A 27368-nucleotide genomic window follows, 5' to 3' on the forward strand; every position below is an offset into this window, starting at 1 on the left:
GGCTGGTCCTTTGGGTGGGGTGGAACTCCTTCATTATTTGTTTCTACCTGGAAGTGGGAAACCTGTCTCAGGTAAAACACAAATCAGCAACTGTCATTTAACACCTGTCTTTGAAAAACATCCTCTATATCACAATGATCTCCTTCTTTCAGGAAACAAAAGGTCATTACTGTAAAAGGATTAAGAATTCTACTAGAAGCCGTATTATTAGCTCTGCATGACAAGATATTATATTCTGTTGGAGGATTTTAGATGAAAATTATGGGTTTTAAACCTCAATTATGCCCAAAACCTTTTTTTCCTAGCTAGAAGCTAAATAAAATTCACTCCAGCTGATGTTAAAACAAGGATAAAAGCAACGTGACACTTCAGTCAACAAATAAAACAAATAAAAAATGTTAGGAGATGAAATCCAGTTTGATCTAATTCACCTCTTGTGTCAAAAGATGGGATGAGTTGGGGATATAAGATTATTGAAAATGGTGTTTTAGACAGACAGGTAGGCCTAAAGGTGATGAAGATATGCACTTTTTTAGTGCAATTCCTATTAATGAACTTTTGAAAATTAGATCAGTTGTTTCTATCCATCTTTAATAATATATGATCTTTAAAAGGTATCTGGCCTGTTTAGAGGATGTGAGGAGCAATCAGAGCTGCTCCTCTAGCGTAAAAAACGTTGTAATGTCTAAAGACTGACGTCTGCTCTCCGCCTGTCCAGGACAGAGACTTTCTCATGACCTTCAACACATCCCTCCATCGCTCCTGGTGGATGGAGCACGGCCCCGGCTGCCTTGTGACACCAGTGCTGGACGCTCAGATGGCCCCCGACGACCATCACGTCATCACGGTGTCGGGGTGCCTCCTCGACTACCAGTACATCGAGGTGTTGAGTTCAGCCATTCAGATCCTTTTGGCTGTAAGTATCTGACTTTCTGTAGATTTGGAATCTGTTGAGATTTTTCATGACTGTAATCTTTTTTTATTATTGTTGTTCAACAGCTCTTTGGCTTCGTGTACGCCTGCTACGTGAGCAAAGTCTTCCAAGATGACGAGGACAGCTGTGAGTGCTCTCTGATGGTCTTCTAGTGTCTCGTTCGCTTTATCAGGACCACTTGTCCTCCCATCAAGGGTTTTCTTTTGAGGAGCAGTGGTGAGGGGGAAGAATAAGAGCTGTGAGTGGGAAAGATGCTATCTCATAGTTTACCCCCCTGCATGAGTCATACTTTGAGATCTTAGCCTTCAGGATTCCCTCTGGGTTTATCTGAGCTTCCCATCTGTGGGGAGTATTATGGGCAGGAATGCTCCCATCACTGCTGAGGCCGTCTGGCGGGTTGGCCATCTGTGAGTCTGACGGGGCTTTCTCATCTGCGTTTTATTCTCACTTAGAGGGATACGGGAAATGATGAAGGGCATGAAAACGGTCAGCTGTTGTATGACTAATGTTAATAATCTCTATCAGTTTTTTATTCTGTCTTTAATAGATTATTAGTTCATTTATTATTATACTTATTACTATTTATTATTTATATTATTTTATTGTCGTTGCTATAATTTTGGTGCGTTTATTCGGTCTGAAATGTTCTGCTATCAGCGTCCAAAACACACAGCAGAACAGTTTAATATCGCAATATTGGCGTGTTACCAGTTGCTTTCAGGGGCGCCTATCAGGAAAGTTATTAGTCTAGCGCCCCCAGTGGCTGATAGTTACACGGTTTTGCTTTAAAGCTTAATAATAATAATTGAACCTTATTGATCTCACATTGGAGAAGTTTACCTCTACATTTAACCCATCCCCTTGGGAAGCAGTGGGCTACCATTGTGCGGTGCCCAGGGAGCAATCGGGGGACCCAGAGTGGCAGTGGGGCTCGAACTCAGAACCTAAGGATTCCAAGCTCTATGCCCTAACAACTAGGCCGCCACTCCCCCTAAAGCGTTGTCTTACCAGGAAGACTTTACCCTGGAATTAAGATGAATCGACACCAGATTTGTTAATTCACACACTCATGAAAATACATCTTGCCAGAAGCCAATAGATGCGTAAGCCTTGAATACAGAAATGTTTTAGACCAATGAAATGCAGCGATGTGTATGACAACTAGAAGTGGGAGGGTGAAGCAAAAAAAACAAAAAAAACAATATGGCTGCCTTGGTAGATTTCCTAATAGACTCTACTATTAGGTCTATTTTAACTGGAATAACCGCTAGTTCGTTTTTTGGAAAACATGCAAAATGATTGCAGTTGCCTTTCTATTGGTTGATGGGCGTTCCTTTTTACCGAATTTAGTAAGAGTTGGATTTATCTCTTAAATCTGCTAGTTGTGAAATAAATTAAGAAGGTGATACGTCACAGCTGCTACTATTTCTGTTACTGACTAAAATATTGGCATTGGAGGCAGGAGCCGCTTGGTGAGTTAGCCAATCAGTTTGAAGAATTGTTCTGAATGTCCCTCCTTATTGCAAACGCTTTTAACGGGAGCCTTTCCAGAGGAATTCTGTGGAGAATTCAGATTGCACTGAGCAGATCAATCTGGCTTAGGAAGACTTAATTAAGATTAATTCTGTCTTTTTATAGGGAGTCCTGGCTAAGCAAAAAATCAACAAAACACTAGAATTTTGAATACGCTAAAAGACAGAACTAGGAAAAGTGAGTACCTACATAGAGGCAAAAGAAATCTCATCAGGTTTATCTGAGCAACAGTTTTTGGCAAATACTGGACAAAATATTTTCTTTGCTAACCTAAAAGGAGATGGCAGAAAGACATCGCTTATTTGTGACTTCCCCCTTTCCATATTAACAATTTTAGTCACGTCATGTACAAGCGACCCCTTCTCCAGTATTAAGTCACCAGGCTTCTCAGCCATTCATGTTACCAAATACAGTTAATAGAATAAAAAAAAAGTAGATTAAATGAATAAACACATAAATCAATTATAGAAACACAATATTTAAAGCTATTCTTGCTCCTGTTACTCTGTAAAAAATGTCCTTTTGTTTATTTAATTAAAAGGGGACAGCATATGTTAATGAACATACATATCACATGTGAATATGCCAGCTTGTTGTCCTTGGCTAATCTGTAATAACTGGACAGGTTAATGTTAACATTGAATTTAAAATAAAAATAAGACAAGCATTACAAACAGAACAGACTCAACAGCAGATTACACACAGGACAGGCTTAGGACGGTTCAATTACACATGAATATTCTTAAAAGAGAAGTTGCATTTCCTTAAAAGTTACCGTTACATGTGAAATGGACTGCAGTTTAGGCAATGAGATGAGCGTGTGTTGAGTAGTGGAGGGGGCTTGCTTCAGGGATCCTGTGGGTACAATATTGTGTCAAGGTCAGGGATCGTGTGGTTTGAAAAAACAACGTTGTGTTTGAAATAAATAGGTCCGGGACCTATAAAGTCAACAGGGTTGACAGAAGTTGGTTAAGATGTCATTGTTGGAGTCTTAAACAAATTTTTTTTTTTTCCTACTTGTTTTGATTCTGTTTTATTTTCCTATATCTTAATCATGTAAAGCACTTTGCATTGTGTTTGTACTGAATTGTGCTATACAAATACATTTGCCTTGCCTTGCTTCATTTGGGGGAGGAGCCAAAATAGATGACGTTCGAAGGCATTTAAACTGGCTCAGTATTCAGTCAAGATGTGGGAGTTTGTAGGAGAGTTGCGGTCAGTTGGGTAGATTTTGGGTAGTTCTAAGAATAGATTGGTTGGAAAAACAACCAATCTAGTTGGTTCAAACTGTTTTGGTTTGATTAAACAATGAAATGATCAAAACCTGACCAAGCCTTTGATCACAGTTGTAACCTTAGTGTTAAATAGTATTACTTTCTAGTGTCCAGTTACCACTGCTATTGGTAGCAGATGTCACATATGGACTTCCTCTCCTGAGGTTGTTGGTTCGAGACCCACATCAGAAATTTGAAAGTTGTGGTAATACTTAACAAGTATTTTGGCTAATGTGGCTAATTTGTATTGGTTTGCCCTAGTGTAAATATAGATTGGGTTAACGCACCGATTAGATTTGTTGGTTTAGCTAAAATATTGGTTAAACACATAACTTCCAACCCGATTAAAACCAAAAACACTGGAAAAATTATTATTTTTTAATAAAATGACTAACACTTTTCGTTTAGCTCATTACTGCCCAACTTGCACACTTTCACTGTCTGCTTGAGCTCATTTCACTAAAATTACAGAAGAAACAGTGCACCTTAACTGATTGTTCTCTTCTAAAAAAAATTAACACTCAAAAAACTTACAAATGATTTTATTATACACACCAGTCTTTAACAATTTCAATGGAACTTAAATGAAAAAAAAAGAAAAACATTGGCAAAATATCACAGATTATATAACTAACTAGTTCTGCATTCCACCAGTAGGGGGTGACATGTTAACATGAAGCTTCATGAACTGTGGGGATCGTTGAAGCAATTTGCCCAAACATTTCAATGACTCATCTAACCATCCCTAACATGTAGCTACAATGTTTTAATATAGTACATGCTCAATATTATCGCTCGCACAGTGCTGCTTGGGATGCTTAAAGCTTAGGAAATGTTTTTCTATCCAAATCTGGCTTTAAACTTCTCCACAACATTATCTCAGATCTGACGGGTGCGTTCCTTGTTCTTCATGATGCTTTATGTGGTTTAAAAAGACCTCTGAGACGATTACAGAGCAGGTGCATTTATGCACAGACGTGATGACACACAGGTGGATTCTATATTAACATCATCGGTCATTTAGGTCAACAATAGATCCTTCAGAGATCCTCACTGAACTTCTGGACAGAGTTTTCTGCACTGAAAGAAAAGGGGCCGATTATTTTGCGCGCTCCACTCTTCAGTTTTTTTATTGGTTAAAAAAAAAAAAGTTAAATATCCAATGCTTTTTGTCCCACTTCATGATCGTATCCCACTTATTGTTGAATCTTCATAAAAAAATTACAATTTTATACATTTATATGTGAAGCCGGAAATGTGGCAAAAGTCCAAAAATTTTATTTCGCAGTAGTAAATAATCCGGTCTGTAGAGTCTTCTTTTCTGGATTTTAAGAACAATATATTAGTGTAATTGTGCGGTTCCATAGAGCTGAAAGCAACATGCGACACATAAAGGGAAAGAATAAGGTGCTGCGTTTGTACTGGTGAACTACTTTTATTACGTTTCCCCCCAGAGGGATAACTGAGGGAGATTCTCTCTTCTTTCCCATGATGAGGAGTGGATTATTTCTCCTAAACATGCTTTAAAACGCTTCAAAACAACATTCAGTTAAAATGCAGAACAGTTCATTTAAAGGCCTTTGTACGCTTTCCCCAAGGGGGGCAATAACTGTGAAGGTTACTGTGTTTAGAATTTACAGCAGGTTTGCAGCATAAACACACAATACTATCAAATGACTTTGTAGACTCTCTCTATGAACGCTATTTAGATTAAAATACAATAGGGGGAAAGATTCTGTTTTAAGACAATGTTTCTGTGCTTTTTTCAGTTGATTTCATTGGTGGGTTTGACTCATACGGCTACCAGCCACCTCAGAAGTCCTCTCACCTGCAGCTGCAGCCTCTTTACACGTAAGTATTCTCTTTTTTTTTGCCATAGAATTTGAATTTATTGGGATTTGTATATCTGACTGGCATAAATAGGAGAAAAATGAAATGTGCCTGATAAAACCTTGCATCTAGTTATATTTAAGTCCCTTTTTTTCCGATATGCAATAACTCCAATAACCAGTAACTCCATTTGCTAGAGATAGAAAGGATATATAGAAGCAAGTTAAGGGACTAATACAATACCTAACGGCAGCACTTTTGAAGCCACCAGTGGAAACTAAAGGATGTGTGGCATACCTGCAGACTATGGCTGCAGTTAAGCAATGATCTAATGACTGCTAGAGCTTTAAACTTAATCTTTCCAGCTGAAGGACAATCAAAACGTAGAGCTAGAGCAGGGGTCTACAACTTGTTGCCCTTGAGCTGCAAGTGGCCCTTAAGACACTCAATATTGGCTCTTCGTCACTTTGGCTAAACATGATGAAGAAAGGGCTAATTTTTTGAACAATAGATATACTATAAAATGCATATTGCATCATTTTCTCCACTGCATTTTCCGTCACACTTATCCCTGCTGGGGTCGTGATGGGTGCTGGTGCCTATCTCCAGCTGTCTACAGATGAGAGGCAGGGTACACCAGGACAGGTCGCCAGTCCATCGCAGGGCAACACAGAGACAAACAGGACAAACAGCCATTCATGCACACACTCACACCTAAAGAGAATTTAGAGAAGCCAATTAAACTAACAGTCATGTTTTTGGACTGTGGGAGGAAGCTGGAGTACCCAGAGAGAACCCACGCATGCTCAGGAAGAACATGCAAACTCCATGCAGAAAGACTCCGGGCCAGGAATTTAACCCAGAACCTTCTTGCTGCAAGGCAGCAGTGCTACCCACTGTTTCACTGAGTAGCCCCTAGAAAATCATTTTTAATTTGGGTGAAAATAGTTTTTTAAGATATATTTTTTAAATATATGTGTTAAATCTAAGTTATCTTTTTTTTATTTTCTTTAAAGAAAGATCATGTACTGTTTAGAACTCAAGTTCTGTTCTATAAGAAAAACATACATTTTTTTTAGTATTCTAAAAATAAATTGACTCTTATTAAAAAATAGATATTTTTTGTCTTTTTTAAGGAGGAAAAATGTTTTCTATACATAATTTTCCAAAATACCACCAGCCCATTGAGAAGTTCCATCATTTCCAATCATTTTAAATACTAAAATTTTAAATTCTTGTTTTAAAAAAAGAAAAATCTCCATTTGTAGATATTTATTAAATATAAGTTATAAGGCCCTGCAATGTTTGCTGCTTTAAACAAGTTTTTTAGCTGGACTGAAGTCACAAATGACTCTTTGGATTATAAAGTTTACAGACCCCTGAGCTGGAGCTACACTGGACTAGATTCAAGCATATTGATGAGTCAGAATGGCCTAGTCAAAGTCTAGACATCCAGAATCTGCACCAAGGCTGGAAAATTGATAACTGAGATTAGGATACTTATCCAACAGGAATATGTGAAAAAGGCCAAAGAGAAATAAAGACAACAGTTTATTTTTTCATTTGGTTTTAAAAGTAAATAAAAAACAAACTTGTATGATTTTCCTTTCACTACATAGTCATGTAGGGTCACTTTTTTATATCAACTAATTCTCTCATCTCATCATCTTCTCTTTTCAGGGCTGGTTAAGTGTCTGTAGCGCCCCCTTGAGGCCCTAAGCTGAAGTTGTCACTGTGGATGGAAAGAAAGCAGCAACAGGTCATCATGAGTCATGATTACACTCACTCTTTTGTGTCACAGTTTTTTACCCCGAGAAGAAGACTTTTTTTGAGCTCAGGAGGAGAGACGTGTTTAAATGTTTGTGTCTGAAGAACGAGAAGGAAATCATCCCTGAAACGACCGTTTGCAGGAGCTCAGGGAAGAACCAGCATGCTGGGTGGAAGAGGAGAGAAGATCCCCTAAAAACTGCCAGCTCTAAATGCTTCCTCCTGAGTGTGTGTGTGTGTGTGTGTCTGATAGGAGATGGTGCTCTGCGGTTGCACCCTGGACTCTATGACCACTTTTGCGCGTCTATATTGGTTTGTTTTCTTGTTCGGGTGAATTTTCCAGTGTATGGATGTTTAGGAGGGGCGGGGTCACATCGTAAACCGAGGCAAGGCTCGTACCTGCTGTTGTTTTAGAGTGTGATGTTAAGCTAGAGCAGTCCTGCAGTTTCCTCTTCCCAAAGCCGTCTTTCCTTCTCCCCACCTGCACACCTAAGATGAGGGTGTCAACCACAGCTCATGATGAATCAACCCTGCATTATTCTGTATTTGTCTCCATAATATGGAATATCGATTCAAAAAGTAATCAAAGTGGGAGGGCTGCCGTGCAATAATCTCACAAACTGGTGTTATTTTCGGACTAAAAAGCAGCTGCTATCCCTCCATGCAATGTCATGACAATAAAAGGTACCAAGCTCATCAGTTAGGCATTGATCAGATGGCTTTGGGATGAGGCATTAGTGTCTTTTTTTTATTTCTGTGGGGTTGGGAAGGAGTAGTGTGCATGTAAATAACCAGCCGATGATTGTTTCGTTGGTGCCATTTACAAAAATAGGGGGTCACATTAACGGGGGGGGGGGTCACATACCTTTGTTTAGCTTCATACCAGTTTCCCTTGTTCTCTCCTTCTGTATATACCCTCTTGTTTCCATTTTTCTTTGGAGGAACTGCAGTATTTCTCCTCTGTAATACGTAGAAGACGTTAAACCGAGCGGCTCGTTTATTGATTCTCATCAGAAAGACGCTTTGAAGATTCTTTTTCTCTTTTTTTTTTTTTTGACAATAAGTGAGACGGAATGTGAGAATAAAGGAGACGGGTATGAGGTCCAGAACTTGATGGGTGTAAAGTAAAGTTTGAAATAATAAAAGTACACTTTCTACTTTAAATGTGACTTCTGTCATCATCTGCAGACACACCTGTGTCACAGAGTGTCTAAAGGTTTAATAAACTGAGTGATGTCATGACTAGGTTGGTTTCAGTATTCACTGTCTGAGGATATATCCCATTTTACTTCATAATCCCTGCTGTTACCCTTCCCTCTGTATCAGGAGGGCTTCATTGAACAACAGCACGAGTCTTCCTGCAGGACCTCAGTCGCCCACTAGGGGGCTCCTGCCCCATGTTGAAGACCTTGCCTCTAAATGCTCTGGAGTCTGATTTTAAGATCTCCACCTGCAAATATACACAAAAACTCAAATGTTTTTTTCACTCTTATTCTTTATATATGACTGAAATTACACTGTGTTTTTTTTTTTTGTCTTCCAGAGTTAAAATACTATTTAAATGTTTCACCATCTAGAGTTAAAAATACATATTTTTTTCTTCAATTTAAATATTTTACTATTAGAGCAACATTTATTCTGTGCAATTTGATGAATACAAAAATTAAAGCAAAGGGCATTAGTATTTCAATAGTAGATAAATACAGAATTCTGCTTATATTTACTGATTTTGCTTATTTTATGCAAGTATTTGTTTTTTTTTCTCCCACTTTTTTTTCTTTTAACAATCAAAACTTGATAAAAAATACTAATAAACTTTCTGATACATTAAATTGTATATTTCCTTAGAAATTAAACAGTAGGATATTTTATTGATATTTTCACAACCATAGAAGCCCACAGTTACCAAGGTGGATTTTCTAGTTTACTGATGCTGCATGCCTTGGTACAGAAACATGCAAAATAAAAAAAATACAAATTTGTCTGGGATTAAATCATATTGCTTCAAGGTAAAGTAATTGTTCCATCCTGCAGACCTGACAGAGAAACAAACAAAAACAGTAAAACACTAAGATTTAAATCTACTCTAATGAATTGTGACACATAAATTAAAATCAAAAATCCTAATCCCAAAGGGAAATTAAATGTTGCAGTAATTCATAGTTGTTTATGTCTTAGACACAATATTGATTAATAAATGTGTAAAAATACACTTTTTAAATGTATATTATCAAATAGTACAATGTTTATACTAAATAAGGATGCAAGCAACGTTTTTCCAGAATTTTTTGTGTCGTTACACTGTCACAAGTACAGAGCAACAAAATTAACTCTCTGCATTTAACCCACCCCCTTGGGGAGCAGCGAGCTGCAATTTGTGGTGCCTGGGGAGCAGTGTGGGGTTAAGGGTCTTTGCTCAGTGGCACTCTGTGGGAGTGGGTTTCGAACTCACAACCTCAGTTATCCAATATTGGTAAGATATGAATTTAAAATAGCATAAATTTAAAAAACACAAATAGTCCCTTTAAATATGGTTTACCCCACAGCGTTATAAAGCAAACAAAGTCATAGAACGAGTCTCAAAGTTTAAGCAGCTAATTAATGAGATTTGTTTTGTTTTGTTTTTTTTGCAAAGTTGGGAAAACTTATAAAGCTGTTTAAAAAAACTTTTGGCACCTTTTAATGTGATTTTTTTCTCTCTACATATTTGCTAAAAAGGAAACTTCGGGTAAAAAATATAAACAAAAATCTACTCACATGAGTGTTCATACCCCACAGTTTCCTTCATAAAAGTATTTTTATTTTTGTTATTTCAGATCCACTTTATTTGGCACGTCTTCTCCAAATCTCTAGGATTGTAAGGCCATCTCTCCACATCCCTGTTCATATCACCCCCAAAGAATGAGTGCAGGGCTCTGGAGCTGGTGATCTTCCAAATCACTTTGGTGCTAAATCCATCTTCATAATCAGTTTTCTAGCAGAAATCTACACACACCATGTAATGACTAAGCACTGATTTAAATGTAGAATTTTTTGTCCCAACTTGTGTTGGAGCTGTCATTCTGCTGCCTGGGTCAGTCCTCCATTTTAATCTCAAAGAGTTTAATCCTGGTAATCTACACACAGGTATAAATATTCTGAAGTTTTTAAGGGGATGAGTGTGACAAATACATGCCCAAACATATCATAAAAAGAACAAAAATCATTCATTTAAAAAAAACTCCCTCATCTATGACAAATATTGTCTGCCCCTGCTATATATTTCAGAACAGAAGGGTAATAAATGATTAATCAAGCCTTAAATATTATCTTGTAATGGGGGTTTCTGTAATCTGGGACTGCAATTCTTTCCAACACGAGGTAACCTGTAATGTTTACTTATTTATTAACCACCAGGGTTTACTGAATGATCTGCTGCTACCACGCTGTTTATACGATCCTTTTAACTGTTTATCCATGACGTCAGGCGTGCAAGCAGCTTGCAGTCAATCCTAAAAGTCTCCATATTTCTCTAAAGGTAAGCTTTTTTTATGGAGGAGCCTTTTGCATCTACATTACATCATCCTGCCTCAGCAGCCTCTCTCTCTCTGTAGCCTCCGGATTGGCACGCAGACATCCCACAATCCCCCTGAGATGTTTTTATTTTTAATTTCTATCTTTATTTATCCCCTCCGTGCCACCCGCTTCACATTCCAGAGATTTAACGGGGCGTCCTGGAGCCACGCACTGGATGGCCGCGCGGTGCAGCACGCTGCCATGGCTGCACGCGCCTCGTTACCTTGGAGACCCGTTTTGCTTTGTGTGTGTAGCACGACGATACATCTTCTCACCACAGCCCAACGACCTGGAGAGCTTTCTACATTTAATTCTCATTGCAAGTTTCCTGCTATCGATTAAAACTGGAGTAGTTAATTGTTTCAATGTTTACACAAGCACCTTTCTGGCTATATTTCACTTTTTTGAGCTGACTCTATTGAACAGTATTATTTGTGTAATTAGGGTTAAATCCAAACCATAACAAATACTGCGAACAATACCAGCAGACAAAACAGTTAACAAAGGGACCGGTCCGATGTGAAACCCCCCCGTCTAGCTGTGTTTAAAGTAGGTATAGAAAGCCGCTTTATCATATAATTGTGAGAAAGGTTAATTTTTTTTATTCTTATTTCTTTTTATTCTTCTTCTTATTGTTAGTATTATTATTATGTTACAGTGTCCTGTGTGGCAATGTGGCAATAAGCATAATTGTCTTGATGCCAAAAAAGAGCTTAACAGATTTTACTTTCACAAGTGGAGCAGTACGGTTATCGCTATAGTGTTCCACTTGATTTATGCATATAAATAGCTTTATTATAATTATGCAGGGAGTTTTAAAGATTATATGGACACTGCAATGTCAGTACAACAGGAAAGGAAAAACAGAAAAAGGAGAAAAGATGAAAGAAAAAGAGATAAAAGGGAGATAATGACAAAACATCTTCAGTCTGCTTCATCACCTGCTAAGATGTAAAAAGAACAGCACAACCAACGGACATGTTACAAGATATACAATAAAGTAACACCTTTATACTATCGCTGAAGTATGTGGTAGCTGAAGATAAGAATATGGCTTTCTGTATGGAAGTGAATCTCTAAGTACCTGGTGCCCCCCAGGAGCCATAAAAGGAGCCAGGACCGGTTCTGCAGGGGCACTGGCCCCTGTTGGCCCCCATTCAGAGCAGCCCATGGTTAAACTGAGAAACAGACCTTTTAGATATCTAAAAAAACATTGATATTACACAAGAATTAATTTTCAATTGATCCAAAATAATAAAAAAAAAAAAAAACAGAACCAAATATTTTAATAAGGGAACTGCGATATTTTAATTACACATGGTGCTATTAACTGCAGGAAATAATAACTCTCAAATATAAGCTCTTGCAGAAATTCTATTTCCATTTGGTAGATTTAGTAAATTATTGCTAACATGAGAATTGTCTCCTTTAATATACATTTAAAATCTCTACAAAAATAGCAACAAAACAGAGTTTCACCTATTCAAGAATAAAATCTTGAATACATTTGAATATCTCATAATGCAAATATTTTGAAAGACAATTGTTTTGTCCTGCCACCTTGCAATAGTTTGATGTTATCAATATTATTAATAATATAAAAGGGAAGTAGTAATTAACCATCCACTTCCAGAGATGCATTTTTTCTTCATCATTTTATTAACTGTGACGAAAGAACCACTTTGCTGCAGTGCATTGCATTGTGTGAGAGCAAAAATGAACATTATGTGCTTATGTAGGTATTTTTGGTCCAATTTTAAGCAACAGAATACAGATATACTATTACCTGTGCATTAATAATAACTTTTATTTATGAACAAACGTTCAAATTCCTATTTCCACCTTAAATACCAATAATATAAATTTGTGACCAGTTAAAATTTTTACACAGCAATTACTGTAACAAGTAGAAAAGCAATATTTAAGTTGATGTTGCTATTCTAAAGATTTCTTTCTTAGCTTTAAAAATCTAAGGAATCAGGTGCAGTTTGCTAAGCTAACTTTCAGTATGTTTTATGTGCGCAGAAGCTCTTTAGAAGCAGAGAATGGGATTGGCTGGAGACCCTAACTTCCAACATGGGAAACTCAGTGTACGTTCTTTTTGATCTCAAGTTTGACTCAGATTAAATCAGATCAAGACCTGACCTGTCATCAGATATTTACGACAGTGAAACTGATAATGGCACTAAATATAAAGCTTTTCTTGATTTTATTGTGTTACATTTTGCAAATAGAATCATCTATAATATATGCAAGGCATATCAAGTTCAGTCATTACCTAATGCTAAGTAAGTAACTTAGTATTTATAAGTAAGTAGTAAGTAATGTTAGTAGAAAGTTTTGTGAGAGATTGCCAGATGGGGGCCGCTAATTTGGGTAGCACACCAAAAATAAAAGCATTTCAATAATTTCAGAGTCCTATGAAGCCATGTTGCAAGTTTAGGACAGACTAAAGGAAAAAGTTAATCTCGAAGAAAAAAGATTTAGACAACCAACTAGTCTGTACATTTATTTTAGCCTACTTTATGTATTTGTATGTAAGACAATGCTCTTCTGTGTCTGCAAACGTTTTTTTAAATGTTTTATGTCTGACTTTTTACTAAATACTGACAGTCTGCCTGAAAGTAACATAACATATGACCAGGCTGTGTGGTTAGAAGTGCATTTTAGTTATCTTCATCATTTTATTTTCCTTTTGCACTCAAGAGAAATAAATATTTTGAGTCTCGCAGGAGAATTAAAATAATAATTATATGTATTATTCATCATTATCTGTTACCTATAATTCCCATTCCCCCTATAGTTTGAAAGAATTAATTATCATAACACAGTATTTTCTTGTGTGATTTAAATACTATAACGGCTTGCCAACCGCGCAATGAACCGTACGCTCCCTCTCATCCCTTCCCGTCATGCGGCGCTGCTGCCTGCTCCTCCGCCGAGCCGCCATGTTGTCGGAGTGAAAGCCCGGGGTGTCAGAGAGAAACTGGGGCCGAAATCCGCGACCATCCACCCTCTCCGCCGGTGAGTATCACCTCAACTCGCTCCGCTGTTTCACAAGACGTTAGTTTTAAACGCCCCGACACAGATATTGCATCTTTAGTCGGTCAGGGAGAGATAAAATGAGGGGATTTTTGTGCAGCTGAAGCGGCAGTATACCTTTCTACCGCCGGCCTCCTTCCTCCCCTTGTGTGGGTCTTCCGCTCCAGACAGCTTTCGGGCCTTTGTTAGCATCCGCGTCAGCGGGGTCCTTCCCGGACAGCAGGACCGGTGGACAGGTAAGGCTGTCTGGGTATTTATCGATAAAAGAACGGCAAAGATGTGGGACTACAGAGGTTGTTAAAATCATTGCAAGAATCTAATGTTTGCAGCCGGTTGGAGCTTGTTAGGGGAGGCCGTGTTATTGTTGGTGGACACGGGCAGCGAACCCTCCATAACCAACGGCTAACGGTGTGAGTGAACGATAGAAACCTGGAGAGATGTGGACGTTTTTTTTATCAGCTTATATCTAGTTTTTTTAAAACCTATTTTTATAGGTAGCTGTTGTTAGCCGCAGTTTGGGTTTGTCACACCCGTCTGTGCCCTGAATGCAGTGGCCTGAGCCCCGGTTATTGAGCGGCTAACACCCGCCGGACTGTGGAGCTGCTGCTCTGCCCGTTTCCGGGTGCTGAGCACGGTGTGCGGAATGGACGCGCTGTGTGCTGGATTTCCGGGTGTTTCGAGAACTGGAATGAAGAGCTAGCATTTCCTTGTTGCTGAATGCAACAGGAAAACAAAGGCAGGTTTATGAATGATCGGGCTGCATTGTTTTTAGAGGAGTTCTTAACCGGCTGAGCTGTAGTTATACCTCCTCATTGTGGTTTTAGTTGTATTTGAATGTGTTTAGATGATTCTTACTGTCAGACAGGTAATTACTATATATGGATCAGGTTAAAAAGGACTGCCTGTCACCTCTTCTGGGCCTGAAGGGACACTCATTTGAGATTACTGTCTGTTTGATAAGGAGAGGCTGTAAAACACAAATTATAGTTGCCATTGAACAATGATGATACTGTATGGACATATTCAGGACCTTAAAGGCAATCATAGTCATTTTTTTTTACATTTTGTAACAACATTAATGTTCATTATCAATGTTTCAATTGGGATTTTTTTTAAGGACCCACACAAACTAGTGTATAATTGGGAAGGGGAGGTAAAGTGTTGCACTGTTTTTTATATTTTTGTTGCCATCTGAAATCATATATGAAATCTGCATATGTATATAGACGAGATGAAACCAGCTTAGAAAGTAAGCAGGTGATTTTAAATGTTGCTCGATGATATAACTTGTGATATTAAATTAGGAGGTGTCAATTTATGCTTTGGGTTTAGAGCTACTTAAAGTCCATTGTTTGGGGATTGAGACATCTTTGCTCTAGTTCCTTAATTATAATTTTTAAAAACCTTTTATAGTCAGTTAAACATCAGCTGTCACCACATATGTCTGAAGCATAGAGAGCATGAACGCACAAAACACAACTGTTGAGTTGACATTCATAGCAGTCCATGCAGGTTTTAGCGATCTGCTTGTTGCATATAGTGGTTTTGAGATTAAGAATATATATTTATGATTTATTAAGCTAATACCATCGAAGCCAATGCTTTGATACATTTCCTAGTGCTGCAAATAGGGGAAACGGTCTCGACTAGCTATGAAATGTTTGACCACTCTCATGTGCAGAAACAGATCAAGCTCAGTAAGATGGAACAGAGAGACTTTCTAAAGATCAGTTTTCAAATCTTACCAAACATTTTCAGAGGGTTTTGAGTCTGGCTTTGGCTGTGGATATGATCTAAGCAGCTCTGTTGTTGTTCTGGCTCTATGTTTTGTCCTGCTCCAAGGTTAACCAACGGTCTCTGCCTCAAGCCTTTGAAGCATTCTGTAGGTTGTTCTTCAAGGATCTTTAAGGAACTAAATCTGTTACTCTGCCCACATCTCCTAGAATACCCTGTGCTTCTGGATCTGAGCTAAGTGGAGTTATTAAACTTTTTTTTCCCCTTCTGATAATGATCAAGTGTCTATAGCCTATTTCTCACTGAAAATACTGGGTTAACATGTGTTTTTCAAACATGGTTGACCCGCTAACGATTAGTATTTGGCTCCCTTCCCATTGGCAAAAAAAAGCTGGGTCTAACCCCTCTCTGGTGGCTGTGTGGCCTCTGCCCCCTGTAGCTGCGTGTCTGGTGACCCCATCACGCTGGGTTAACATTGATTGTGTCACCAGTGCAACAAAAACCAGGAAAGTAAACAATGGAGAGCAACGTGTAAGGAAGCCAGGGTGTAGTTAGTGTGCAAACAGAGTTGTAGGCGCTTCCTTGATTAGATGCAAATGGCGCAGTGTGTCGACATACTCAATGGTCCCACGTAAATTAGTGGGCTAACCTGGTTCTGGTGTTCCCACAGCATGCTGATCAGGGCCCAGGGCGATTTTAACGCTTGTCGAGTTGTTCGATCCAGGTAGACACAGGTCAGTGAGCTGTTCCCACTGCCACTGAAAGCTGATTTTTTTTCCTGGGTTTAAGAAGGTTTTCGGCCAATGGGAATGGGTTATCATTACCTCTGCCAAGGAGGTAATGCTTTTAGGAGAGGTTGTTTGTTTGTCTGTCTGTTTAGGATAACTTGAAAAGATATGGATGGATTTTAATGACATTTTTTCCCTCACGCGAAGAAACAATCAACTAAATTTTGGTCATGATCCAGATCATAATCTGGATCCAGGAATTTGTGTAAAGATTCTCTTACATCAGGGGTAACCAATTAAAAATCAGCCGGCTCCAAATAAAGAAAATCAACAACCAGTAAATGTCCCGAGACATTTTTAATTATAATCTGTTACTTTTAACAGATTTTAATACTGAAATAAAATTAGGTTTTTATGCATTGGTATAGACAATGTCCTGATTCATATATTTTATAAAATACCTGAACTGACCGTTTTCTTTTTGTTCTTTCCTTTTTTTTTAATGGCTTAATGAGAGCAGTGGGCTTTAGGCTGCCCTACAAGGCTTTAAACCTGGGTTTGAATGGAGACAAAGCCATTCTCAAGCACATATCGAGGTGCTCATTTTGAGCCTGGATCGATATTTATTTTTGGTTATGTTTATCCTGCTTCTCAGCAGTAGGTTGAGTCAAACATACTCAAAATGTGCAGGGTTATCTTAGGGCACGCCATTTCACTTTTCTGTCACCAGTCCACAGCAGTTCTTCCAGCAGGCTACACTTTCTCTTCTCCCTTTTTCTAGTCTTCTTTCCCATCGCCCGGCTATCTTGTGTAGCCTGGTCCTGAACGCTCTGGAGGGCTTAACCGTACAAACAGGAGAAGCGGAGCAAGTGAAGTTAGTCACTGCCGTCGGACAACATGCAGTAATTTGTAAATGTTTTAAATCAGGTTGGGTCCGGATCCGGACCCTGGTCCACTAATCCGTGACTTCTGTCTTACATTGTGAGACAGGAATATTTGGTGCAACAGGCAGTTACCCACTAAACCAGAGGGTGGCAGCACTGACTATTGACAGCCTCAGCATTGGACTCAAAAAGTCCAGAGGAACTTTGCTGAAGTGAAAAAAAATAAGAAAAGAGAATGTTATTGGATTGTTAGCAGGATCAATTGAACCCTATGAATGGATGTTATGGACATATGTCACCAGAGCAGGGCCTTATGCCAAGCAACAGTTAATTTAAATTCTATAATGATCCAGATCATGTGGGAGTATTAGCTATAGGTGTAAGTCCCAATTTGGGGCAACATGTTTTAGCTTGGCAGATGTCTGGTCTCTGAGTGCTTTTCTAGTATTGATATTGATTACTTGGCCAGCTCTTGAGTTTTATGTTATGCATTATAAAATAACGCTTTTTGAACTTGCATTTTACATGTTGATGGAATATTTTGCTGGTTTATCAGAATTTCAGAACTGTAAATGCTCACAGTACCATAAATGCATGACCCAAAATGCTACAAAACCAAGAAGGAGGGGCATACAGAAGAGAAAAGTAAGAAAATAAACATGTCAGCTGCAAGGCATCCCTGTGAATATTTACTAATACTGAGGCCATCTCAAGGTTTCCTAATATGGTGTGGCTCCAATCTCAGCATAACACACCCACTACCATGTCTCCTTTTAAATGGCATGTTCATAGCATTTTAAATTTAAGCTATAAAGCTACATTTTACTCTCATCTGGGAACATCTTAAACATTGTAATCAGGATTGAACAGAATATTTTTCTTTTATCTTCCCTTTTCTTTCATTATGAATTATTTTGTCATCCCATAAAACTCTTATAAAATGCATTAATTTCTGTGTTTTGAGTGGGATGAAATGTGAATGAGTTGGAGGGTTCTGAGTTCTTTTTGCACGTTTAAAACTGCATTTAATGTCTGCATGGCCTTCACTCTTCCCCCTGATGAGGTAACGCAGCCACCTCTGACCTTTTCAAAATGACATACACCGGTTTGTCTCCATGTCTTACAAATAAATTCAACAATCTCTCTCTGTGCATGCGTTCTTAGATAGTGTTATTTTTGTCAAATATTGTGATTTGCGCAATATGCTGAGTGGTAAGTTTGTTTGGTACAAAATAGATAAAATAGATAAGGCAAGCTGATTTAACAGTCCTTCTGTTTGGGAGAGGTGTTTGTTGAACTTTGAATGCACCGACCTTTGCTTTTCCTTTATTTTTCTTTGGTTAAATAAACAAAAGTTAATGGTAAAAACATTGGGAAGTAATCAATCTCATCTCAAAGGGTCTAATATGGTTTTTGTTCTTGATAACTATTTTTTGGAATGGCACAAAAAAAAATAACATTGATCTCTGACTGTTTCTTCCCACAAACTGTGCTTTAGATTATCTCATAACTAAAACATTTCAGCAGATATTTGTCTTTAGAGTCACGCACTTGTAACTAATCAGTGACCTGGGACATGTGTCATGCTTGATAAGGAAATTAGTAGACGTTTATCTGTTGGCTAATGTTGGTCATGGCACTGTTTACATTAAAAATAGTGAAGAACAAAAGAGAGTGCCATGAACAGTTGATTGATGGTTGTAAAAGGATTAGGTACATAGTTTGACCTTTTAAAGTTGAATTTTGTTTATATCTAGATTCGAATATAAGCTTTAATGGTCCGTTATAACTATGTGACCTTTCTTATCTCATGCTTTTTAATTTTAAACAAATGTTACCATGTACTTAACTTTTTATATATAGGGAACCTAAAGCCTAAGTGTGAAAATGATCGGGTAGATGAAGTTCAGGCAAATGAAATCAAAATTAAACCAGAGGATCTAATTTTGATTTTATTTTCATCAAATCGATTTTTTAATATTCTTTGCACTAACAGGATAAAAGTGGGAGTTTTCTAGTTATCATGCTAGACTTTCTGGTAGAAAACTGTCTGAGAATGTCAGAAAAAGAACAACACAGGGAGAGTCAAACATGGTGGTGGCCTCGCTGATTAAATTCTGCTCTGGCCCAGAAAATCCTAAAGAATTTCTGGACATCAGTTTGTTATCTTAATCTCAAGTCTACTTCATTTAGGCAGGAGGATAATTCTTCGTGGCATACCAGCAATTCCACCTCTATAACGATTAAAAAACAACTTTGGTGTGGCCTAATCAAAGTCTGAATTTAAGGTGTATTGAGAAGCATATAACAGTTCAATTATCTCACCACCATGTAAAAATATCCCATAAAAGAATGATGACATGTTGTGGTTTTTGGAGAAATGTTTATATATCAAAGTCAGGGTTGGTCTTTAGTTTTGAATGAGAAAACGAAATGTGGAAAAAGGTCCTTATACCATCAATCCTGAAGTTTGGAAAATTGCAATATCTGCTATTTGAGCTCATTTGTTTTTGCACTGCTACCTTTCTTTGTTGTTTTTTTTGTCCACTTGTTTTTTTCTCTAACGTTCAACAAATATGATGGAGCAATCAGCAAATCACCTTCAATATTAAACGTCCATTAACAGGCAGGTGTCTGGGAAATTCCCTCTGTGATTCTCTAAAAGTAGGAAGAACGGAAACTCCTTTTTCATAAGATCACTTGGTTAGATTCATCTCAAGTCATTTGACTTTATCAGGAAGTCATGTTTCAACAAAGTAAGTTATTGTTCTTTGTTTCTTAATCAAAAAGGTAAAAATCATTCCCTCAGATGTTGTACAGATTTCATTCTATAAACCAGTGGCTTAATATCATCTTTACTTTCTGTGAGAATTACAGAGAAACAGTGGTGCCTTTGTTTTGGCTTAACTAAAAAAAAAAAAACCTTTTAAATCATTCCTCTAATATATGACCCAATAAAATTGTATTTATTTATTTTTTTCTGATTAGGCAAACATGGCTAAAATCCTGAAGCAAAGAACAATGATGGAATTTAGTGGAAACAGCATCTCAAAAAAGAAGCTGTAAACATAGGCTAATAATATTTAAATATCAGTAATAATCATAAACTATTATATATTGATTTACCGTCCACGTCTGGTTTAACCTTTTTATCATATCAATATTTTTTAATGAAATCAAAATATTTAAGTTTAAGCCAGATTTCAATGAATTAATCTTCTTTTTATTTTCTAACTTCCTTTATAATATGTGCATAGGGTGATAATAACGAGCAATAGCTAGATCTGGTAAAAAGCATATTTTCTTTGTAAGTTTGTTTTTGTACAGGATTCCAGGCAAATAAGCTGAACTTTTAAAACATGCTAAATTTTTCCATTAGTTCTGTAGAGGCTTCTTTGAATCTAACCACCTCCAGGGCATTGTCTAGTCACGGTATTCTAAAGCTGTTTCATTATTTCAGAGGGTTTTTATATTCCCTCTGACACCAGACCTGATCTACCTCATCAGTCTGTGTCTAAATGATAGCTTCCCATCTAAACAGGTATTTCACTGTTTACCTATTCTTAACTGGATTTCCGTTTGTTCCAATTTCAGAGACTTAGACTCACCAAACCTGATCTGAACTGTTTTCCTTCAAACACGCCCTGGGAGGTTTACTTCTATTTGTGGATATATTCAAAGGCTATTGTAAGTCTAAATCCTCCTGGTTTGATTCAACTGTGAAAGGCTATAGACTGGTTTATTAAGTAAGAACAGTTCTGCATTTATAGCAGATTCTTGTAAAGACAGTGTGTGAATAAAAACAGAGTTTTGTCATGAGTATTTTCTTAAGAGATGCACCACTATGAAAATCTGGGCTTGTATTGATATTAGTCCATTTCTGTCACATGACTAGCGTTAAAGTCAAGACCACACTGACCAAGACCAAAGAGTACCGAGACTGAGAGAAGACTAAGACCTTATATGGTCCTGGTTTTGGCCTCTAAAGGTCTTGGGCTCTAAAGGTCTCGGCCTTGTCTCAGTACTCCTTGGTTGGTGTGATCCTGACTATAAAGGCCAATTTATGCTTCTGACGCATAGCCTCTGCATCCATCAAATCTGTCTCTGTGCTAGTGGGCTCCATCCTGTGTATTCTTACGGGTCTATTGGATTGTTTGCTCACAAAACTTCCAGAGGAGTTGCTGGGGTTTTGCATTGACGCCTTGCAGCTGATGTCACTGATGTTCGAATCTGGCCGCAGCCATGTTGAGTATCCGCTCTGATCCCCTGCGCGTAAAAGACGTTGTCCGTATGTTTTTGCCGTCAAGCATATGTGTTGGATAGATTTCTCTTTACCGCCTACCAAAAGAGAATGAACGTCTTTAGAGATGGCTGTCAGCAACCAGAGGGGTTGACTGGATGCCGACTGCAAATAGCCGCCTGTTCAGGGTACTTATCAGGTGAGCTGCAAAACAAGTTAGGATGTCTAACTTAGTCTGTTGCCAACTGGATTTAATGTGTAGTACAGTTTTATTTTCAGAAAATTAAGTGATTAGATTACACTGATTAGACACCTTGTGAAGAGGTGAAATGGATATTACGATCTGTAGATTTTGCTACGGACATTATAGTTGTGTTTTGCTGTTTTCATAAGGAAAGCATATTGATCAGCAGAATGTCACTTACCTACGCTTTACATGCAGATATCTTCTTGTTTTCCGGAAGCCATATTTTCAGTTCAGTAATCCAGCCAGTTGTGAAATACTGATCAGCATCTATACTTTTAAAAGCTTTCAGAGCTTACCGATGTATGATGACGGATTGTGTATGAGATTTCGCGTCACTTGATTAATTTGGCTCCAACTAGAAGGGGTGTCAGCGCCATCATTTGACCCAGATTTATGGCATCATCAGATATAAGCTACATTTGACAAGAAGAATTTCATGCTTTAAAATGTAAACACAATTGTCTTTTTAACTTGAGCATTATATTCAGTTATGAAACTGGTGTGTGTATTAGGGATGGAACGATTTATGAAAACCGTCCGAACCGTTTGGTTCGACTGTCTCGGTTCTATTTGCGTGTGTTGCGTTCGGTTCATGCGCTGCTCCTTTTTCTCATACGCGTGTACGCTCCAGAGCAGAAGGTGGCAGTACTCCGACCAAAGCCAACCACCAGTAGTAAACGAGAAGAAGAAGCGAAGCAGCGTAGCCGGGTGTAGTAGAAAAAAATCATTTGTTGTGGAGAATTGTGTGGGTATGGCGAGTGGGAAAGAACAGGAGTTGGAAGACGCGCCAGCAGCACTTTATAGGTCTGCTGTATGGGACCACTTTGCATTTAGAGTGACCTACGATGACGGCAGAAAGAAGGTTGTGGATAAAAGTGCAACAGTGTGCAAGCATTGTGCAACACGTTTTGTTTATGCTAACAGCAACACGACCAACATGTCAGGCTAACAATCAACATATACTGAACCAAACAGAAAACCGTGACCACGAAACCGTGAACCAAACCGAACCGTGGATTCTGTGAACCGTTCCACCCCTAGTGTGTATACGGTCAAAAATATCAGAATTTTTTATTTTTTGCTTTGTGAAGAGAAGTTTGCCCATAAAGGACATCCTCACACTCATCCCTGTTTCCCTTTAATAGAGGAGGAACCTGCAGTCTAAAAGAGAACACAACATCCTGTTTCTTCAGGGGTCAAAATGACCATTTCATCCTTCCTGACCCTTCTCTGCAAAACGATACTGATTTTCTAGAGAAGGGGTAATTTACGTGACCACCTTAATTGGACCTCAGCTCTTCCACAAAACGGCTTCATTTTTCCCTAACTGTTCCCCAGACTCTTTGCCATAGGATAAAGGAAGGCGGGGGTGGTCCTCCCCCATCACCTATCTTTCTTTGTGGGGAGGGGAGGCAGCATTTAATTTAATATAGACATTTGTTTTAACGAGAAAATCTGGCCCAGATTTCAAATGCCTGAATCGTTTTGTTGCCTCGTTTAAATAAAGACGGTGATCAATCAGAGTTGACCATTTTGAATGGGGCTTTTGGTGCTGTATTAACTGTGTTTTCAAGTGCCTAGTTACTGGTGTTATTGGAACAGTAAAATGTGGTGAAAAAAGCGTTACTTTAGTCAGCTGCAGTATTTTGTATTGCTGTGTGTGTCTTAATTAAAAGCATTTAATTGGACAAACTGACTATAAAGTCTCCAGACTGAAACTGGCCATAAAATGTGTTTGACAAATTTTTCTCAAAATGAGACTGGAGTACAGAGACTCTAAACGTGTCTTTAGCTGACAGAGCCACCCACTGAGAGTACCAATTATATCAAGATGGTAAAAAATGATATATACTTTTTGCATTTAAGATCAAAAAATAAAAAAATCCGCAACTATGCTCTATCCAGAACGTCAAGTGGAAAATTTTGAGTTTCAACTACTTTTAATTTTCTTCTTTTAAAACTCTCAGGCTATCCAATTGTTAATCGATTAATTGCAAAACTAATCAAGAATTAGCATTTAAGATATTATTAGCATTTTCCGTTAATTTTTTATTACAATTTCTGAACTCTTCATAGCTTTCTTCCTATGAAATACGATTTGTTTTTTCCCCACCATGGTTTCTCAGTGACATTGTGTTTGACTGTGTGAGAGGTAACACCGTTAATGTCTAGCATTAGTGACATTAAGCAATTAAGCAGTCTGGCTTTTCGCAGCCAGTTTTATGGAACAGAACAGAACCCTACTTACCAGCAATGAAGAAAGATTTTGTTGTCTTCGTATTTGAAATCTTCTATGTTAATTTCATTTAAGTTTTAACAGTTAAACATAGAAACACAAACGTTTAACCACATTAAAGAAAATCGTCAATTTCTCTCAGTTCTGTTTGCTTTATTATTATGTGTTTTTTTTGTGTTTTTTTTACTGGTCGGTAAACCAGAGAAAACCACTTTCCCCTGAATTAATAACCACAGGTCAGACAACAACAGGTGCAGTTTTTGTCTATTTTAGCAGAGCAGCCAAGCTACCACCGACTGGTTGTTTAATTTCCGCTTGCAGTCTGTTTGTGGTTATCGATCAGGGGTCGGAAAAGCCTGTCTGCATTATGCAGAGCTTTGCCAAGCTTTATTTAAAAGAATAAATGTCTATTAGACTCCTGTCATTTTTACTGTTAAACTGTGATTCAAATGAAATTCTCAAAGTTTCAGTATCAGTTTAATTTTTACTTCAGTCTAATAATGCTGGAGCAGTTCTGCACTGTCCAGCTTCCCTGAATTCCCCATTTAACCTCTACTGCAGCCGACAAATCAGTAGAAATCATCTCCAACTTGTCCAGACAGATCAGAGGCACGTTTTTTGAGTGTATTGAACAAATTTGAAAAGGTCTTCTTGTAACATGTGCATCTCTGTCTCTGTGTCCAGGCTGTGGTGGAATGAGCAGTGTGTGTGTGTTGAAGAGGAAAGCAGTGCTCTGGCAGGATTCATTCAGCCCCCACCATAGAAGTACATCTCCCAGCATGCCTGTGGTGCTGAGCAGCGGCGGACATGCCCCCCCAACTGGACAGACCCCCCAGGCCACACCTCCCAGTCAGCAGGTAATAACCACCACTCTGATTCCTCATAAATGACTAAACGGACCTGAGAGCTTGCAGTCCACTGTGATGTGGAACTTGTATAACACTACCAACAGGTAGTCCCCATAACAGTACTTTGTAAAAAAAAAAAAAAAAAGGTTGGACACCATTTTATCTTCTAATATTTAGTAGAACTGGTGCAAATAGAGAGGGAACTTTGACTACCGTAAATCCTCTAATATTGGCCTGTATTCCATTAGCAGCTGGGTCTCTAATAATGGCCTGTCTGGCTGTCGGCAGAGGTCAATAGTGGCCGGACTCTTGTACAGGCCGGGGCTATAATTAGAACCAGTCTGGGTAGTCCTCAACAACTTGTGATACTAACATACAAGTACCACAGGGCGGCAATGTTTGCTAACAAATCCAAGCCATTAGCATGGGAAGTCCCATCCTTAGCGCAGACAATGCCGCAGACAGGAGGCTGGCTTGTTTTGCTTTATGACCGAAATTGCGGAAAACAACTCGTGAAGTTGGACCCGCTAGAAGAGCGTGGTGCGCGAGAACGCTGGGACCCTTTTCCTACCTGGATTTCCACTCTTTTTTCGCCGTATGTTCCTCCGTTGTCAGACTACTCGCCCCACTTCCTCATCGCCTTGGCGTATCTAGACCCACAGCGTATAGTGCAGACCACGCTTCAACATTGAGCATAAATCCAAAATGTCTGCGTCAAGCTCACTGCGACACACTGCTGCAGGAAGATAACCAGCCACACTTTAGTTCTGATCTGAAAGACAAATGTGATTACCAGTAGGTCTGGTGGTAACCAGGCAGCTTTAAAATGACAGAATTTCGTTGGCCTTCGTTGTTCTGAATTTCCCTTGAAATATACGATACTGGTAGCCTACTTCCACTTAGCCTGCCTCAAATAAAATTTTGCTATGATGGCAGAACAGTTTCCATTATTTTTTTTAAAAAACTTTGTTTCACAAGTCAGTTTGGCCAATATTCCGTTCTGTGTATTTTTATTTATTTTTTTTGTATTGTCGTGCAGAAAATTTGCAGCTGCTGGAAGATGTCTGAATAATGTTCTGTATACCGTTATGGTAACTGTACTTTTTCAATAAATGAACCTAGTATTTTATAGGTTCCAAGAGACACAAAATCTTGTTTTTATTCATTCCACTGGTGGTCTATTTTGATCAAATAGAAATAGAGGCCTGCCTCTAATTCTGGCCTCCTTTCAATAATGGCCTGGACCAAGATGTACCTGAGTGAAATAAAAGCCCCAGCTTATATTAGAGGATTTACGGTATTCCATCTTACAGAATCTCTTTAGATTCTCCTTTCTCTTCAGCAGCAAGAAACCAGTGTAAAGGAGGAAGATTGTTGGCTTTTAATAATTTTTGTGTTCATCTGATCCAGATGTTTAGAGTCGGTCATATTGGGTTGGTTATTAGATTTTTGTTTGGAACCTCTGGGGTAGCCCCACATAGTTCCTGGACCTTTACCAGACTCAGAGCATCATAAATCCCTCACCATACCTAACCCTTATAGGGCAAACTCTTAAATTCAACATTTCATGTCAAGAGTTTTATTGGAGGTCAGAACAAGTAAATATTACCTTTGTAACATTTAAAAAAAAAAATTTCATGCAAAAATGAGGGTTAATCTAATTACCAAAAAAACAATCCAAAGAGTGCTTCTAAAATAAATGTTTAAAAAAGAAACACTTAGGGAAAGAAACACATTTGTTACGACATAACCCTCAGAACATTAATGCTTATACAGGAACTTCCAATTTTTTTACTTTTTAACTTTGCTTATTAACATTTGAAATTTGCTTTTTTACTTGGCTTATTAAGTTTTAACTTATTCACTTTTTTAGGTATACTCTACTGGCCATATTTGATACTTAAAAAATGTTCCTTATTGAAGGCGGTGTCTGGTGAGGAGGGATATATTTTGGGGGTGGGGTGGGGGGGCTCCGGTCTTGGCTGGGATTGATGCTGATGGACACGTAACCTGGCCAACTGCCGTTAACAACAAGCTGGCGACCGCTAAGGAGCAATAATTTCAATGAAAGTTAAGAACGTAATAGAGAGCACATTTTATATCAGATTTTTAAGATGAAGAAAAAAAAAAAGCAGAAAACGTTCACTGGAGAGGTTTTTTTCGACCTCTTAAAATGTTTCACAGACTACAAAATTACAAAAACAGAGACCATACGTAGTTTTCTGGGTTTTATCCAGATGTGGCTGACCCCGTTAGTCCTACCTTAGAAATGGTGATGTACCAGTTATGTTTTGCGATTGGGTGGTTATCTGAGGCATCTTCTTCAGAGAGACGGAGGGAACGGTGGGGAAAAAGAGGGAGGTTCTATAACAGGAGCCTCCAACCCTGAGGCGTACTGGTTTGAGCCTCCGGTTAGCAGGTTTGGTTCTAGGTTGGATATTAGAGATTCACACTTGGTGGATCGAGCAGCTTCATTCTCCTTTCTGAGCCGACACAGATTGAACTGATTGATTAGA

The 27368-nt window shown here is 38.4% G+C and overlaps 2 protein-coding genes across 3 annotated transcripts in view; both read left to right on the forward strand.

Annotated features, from left to right (window-relative positions):
* Positions 1-8503, forward strand: part of nkain1 (Na+/K+ transporting ATPase interacting 1) — a 12326-nt gene extending 3823 nt beyond the window's left edge. The window contains exons 3-7 of the mRNA XM_015372280.1: positions 9-71; positions 719-916; positions 1000-1060; positions 5511-5592; positions 7252-8503. Of these exons, the coding sequence (XP_015227766.1) occupies positions 9-71; positions 719-916; positions 1000-1060; positions 5511-5592; positions 7252-7261 (414 nt within the window). The 3' untranslated portion in view covers positions 7262-8503. The remainder of the gene's footprint in view (positions 1-8; positions 72-718; positions 917-999; positions 1061-5510; positions 5593-7251) is intronic.
* A 5272-nt stretch (positions 8504-13775) lies between these two features.
* Positions 13776-27368, forward strand: part of pum1 (pumilio RNA binding family member 1) — a 39015-nt gene continuing 25422 nt past the window's right edge. The window contains exons 1-3 of one of the 2 annotated variants that reach the window (XM_015372369.1): positions 13806-13917; positions 14036-14171; positions 24689-24861. In XM_015372369.1, the coding sequence (XP_015227855.1) occupies positions 24700-24861 (162 nt within the window). In that variant the 5' untranslated portion in view covers positions 13806-13917; positions 14036-14171; positions 24689-24699. Of the gene's footprint in view, positions 13918-14035; positions 14172-24688; positions 24862-27368 lie in introns of both variants that reach the window. The other variant, XM_015372368.1, reaches the window with a different exon arrangement.

This window comes from Cyprinodon variegatus, unplaced genomic scaffold (assembly GCF_000732505.1).
Source record: "Cyprinodon variegatus isolate N-32 unplaced genomic scaffold, C_variegatus-1.0 Scaffold71, whole genome shotgun sequence".
Taxonomy (NCBI): domain Eukaryota; kingdom Metazoa; phylum Chordata; class Actinopteri; order Cyprinodontiformes; family Cyprinodontidae; genus Cyprinodon; species Cyprinodon variegatus.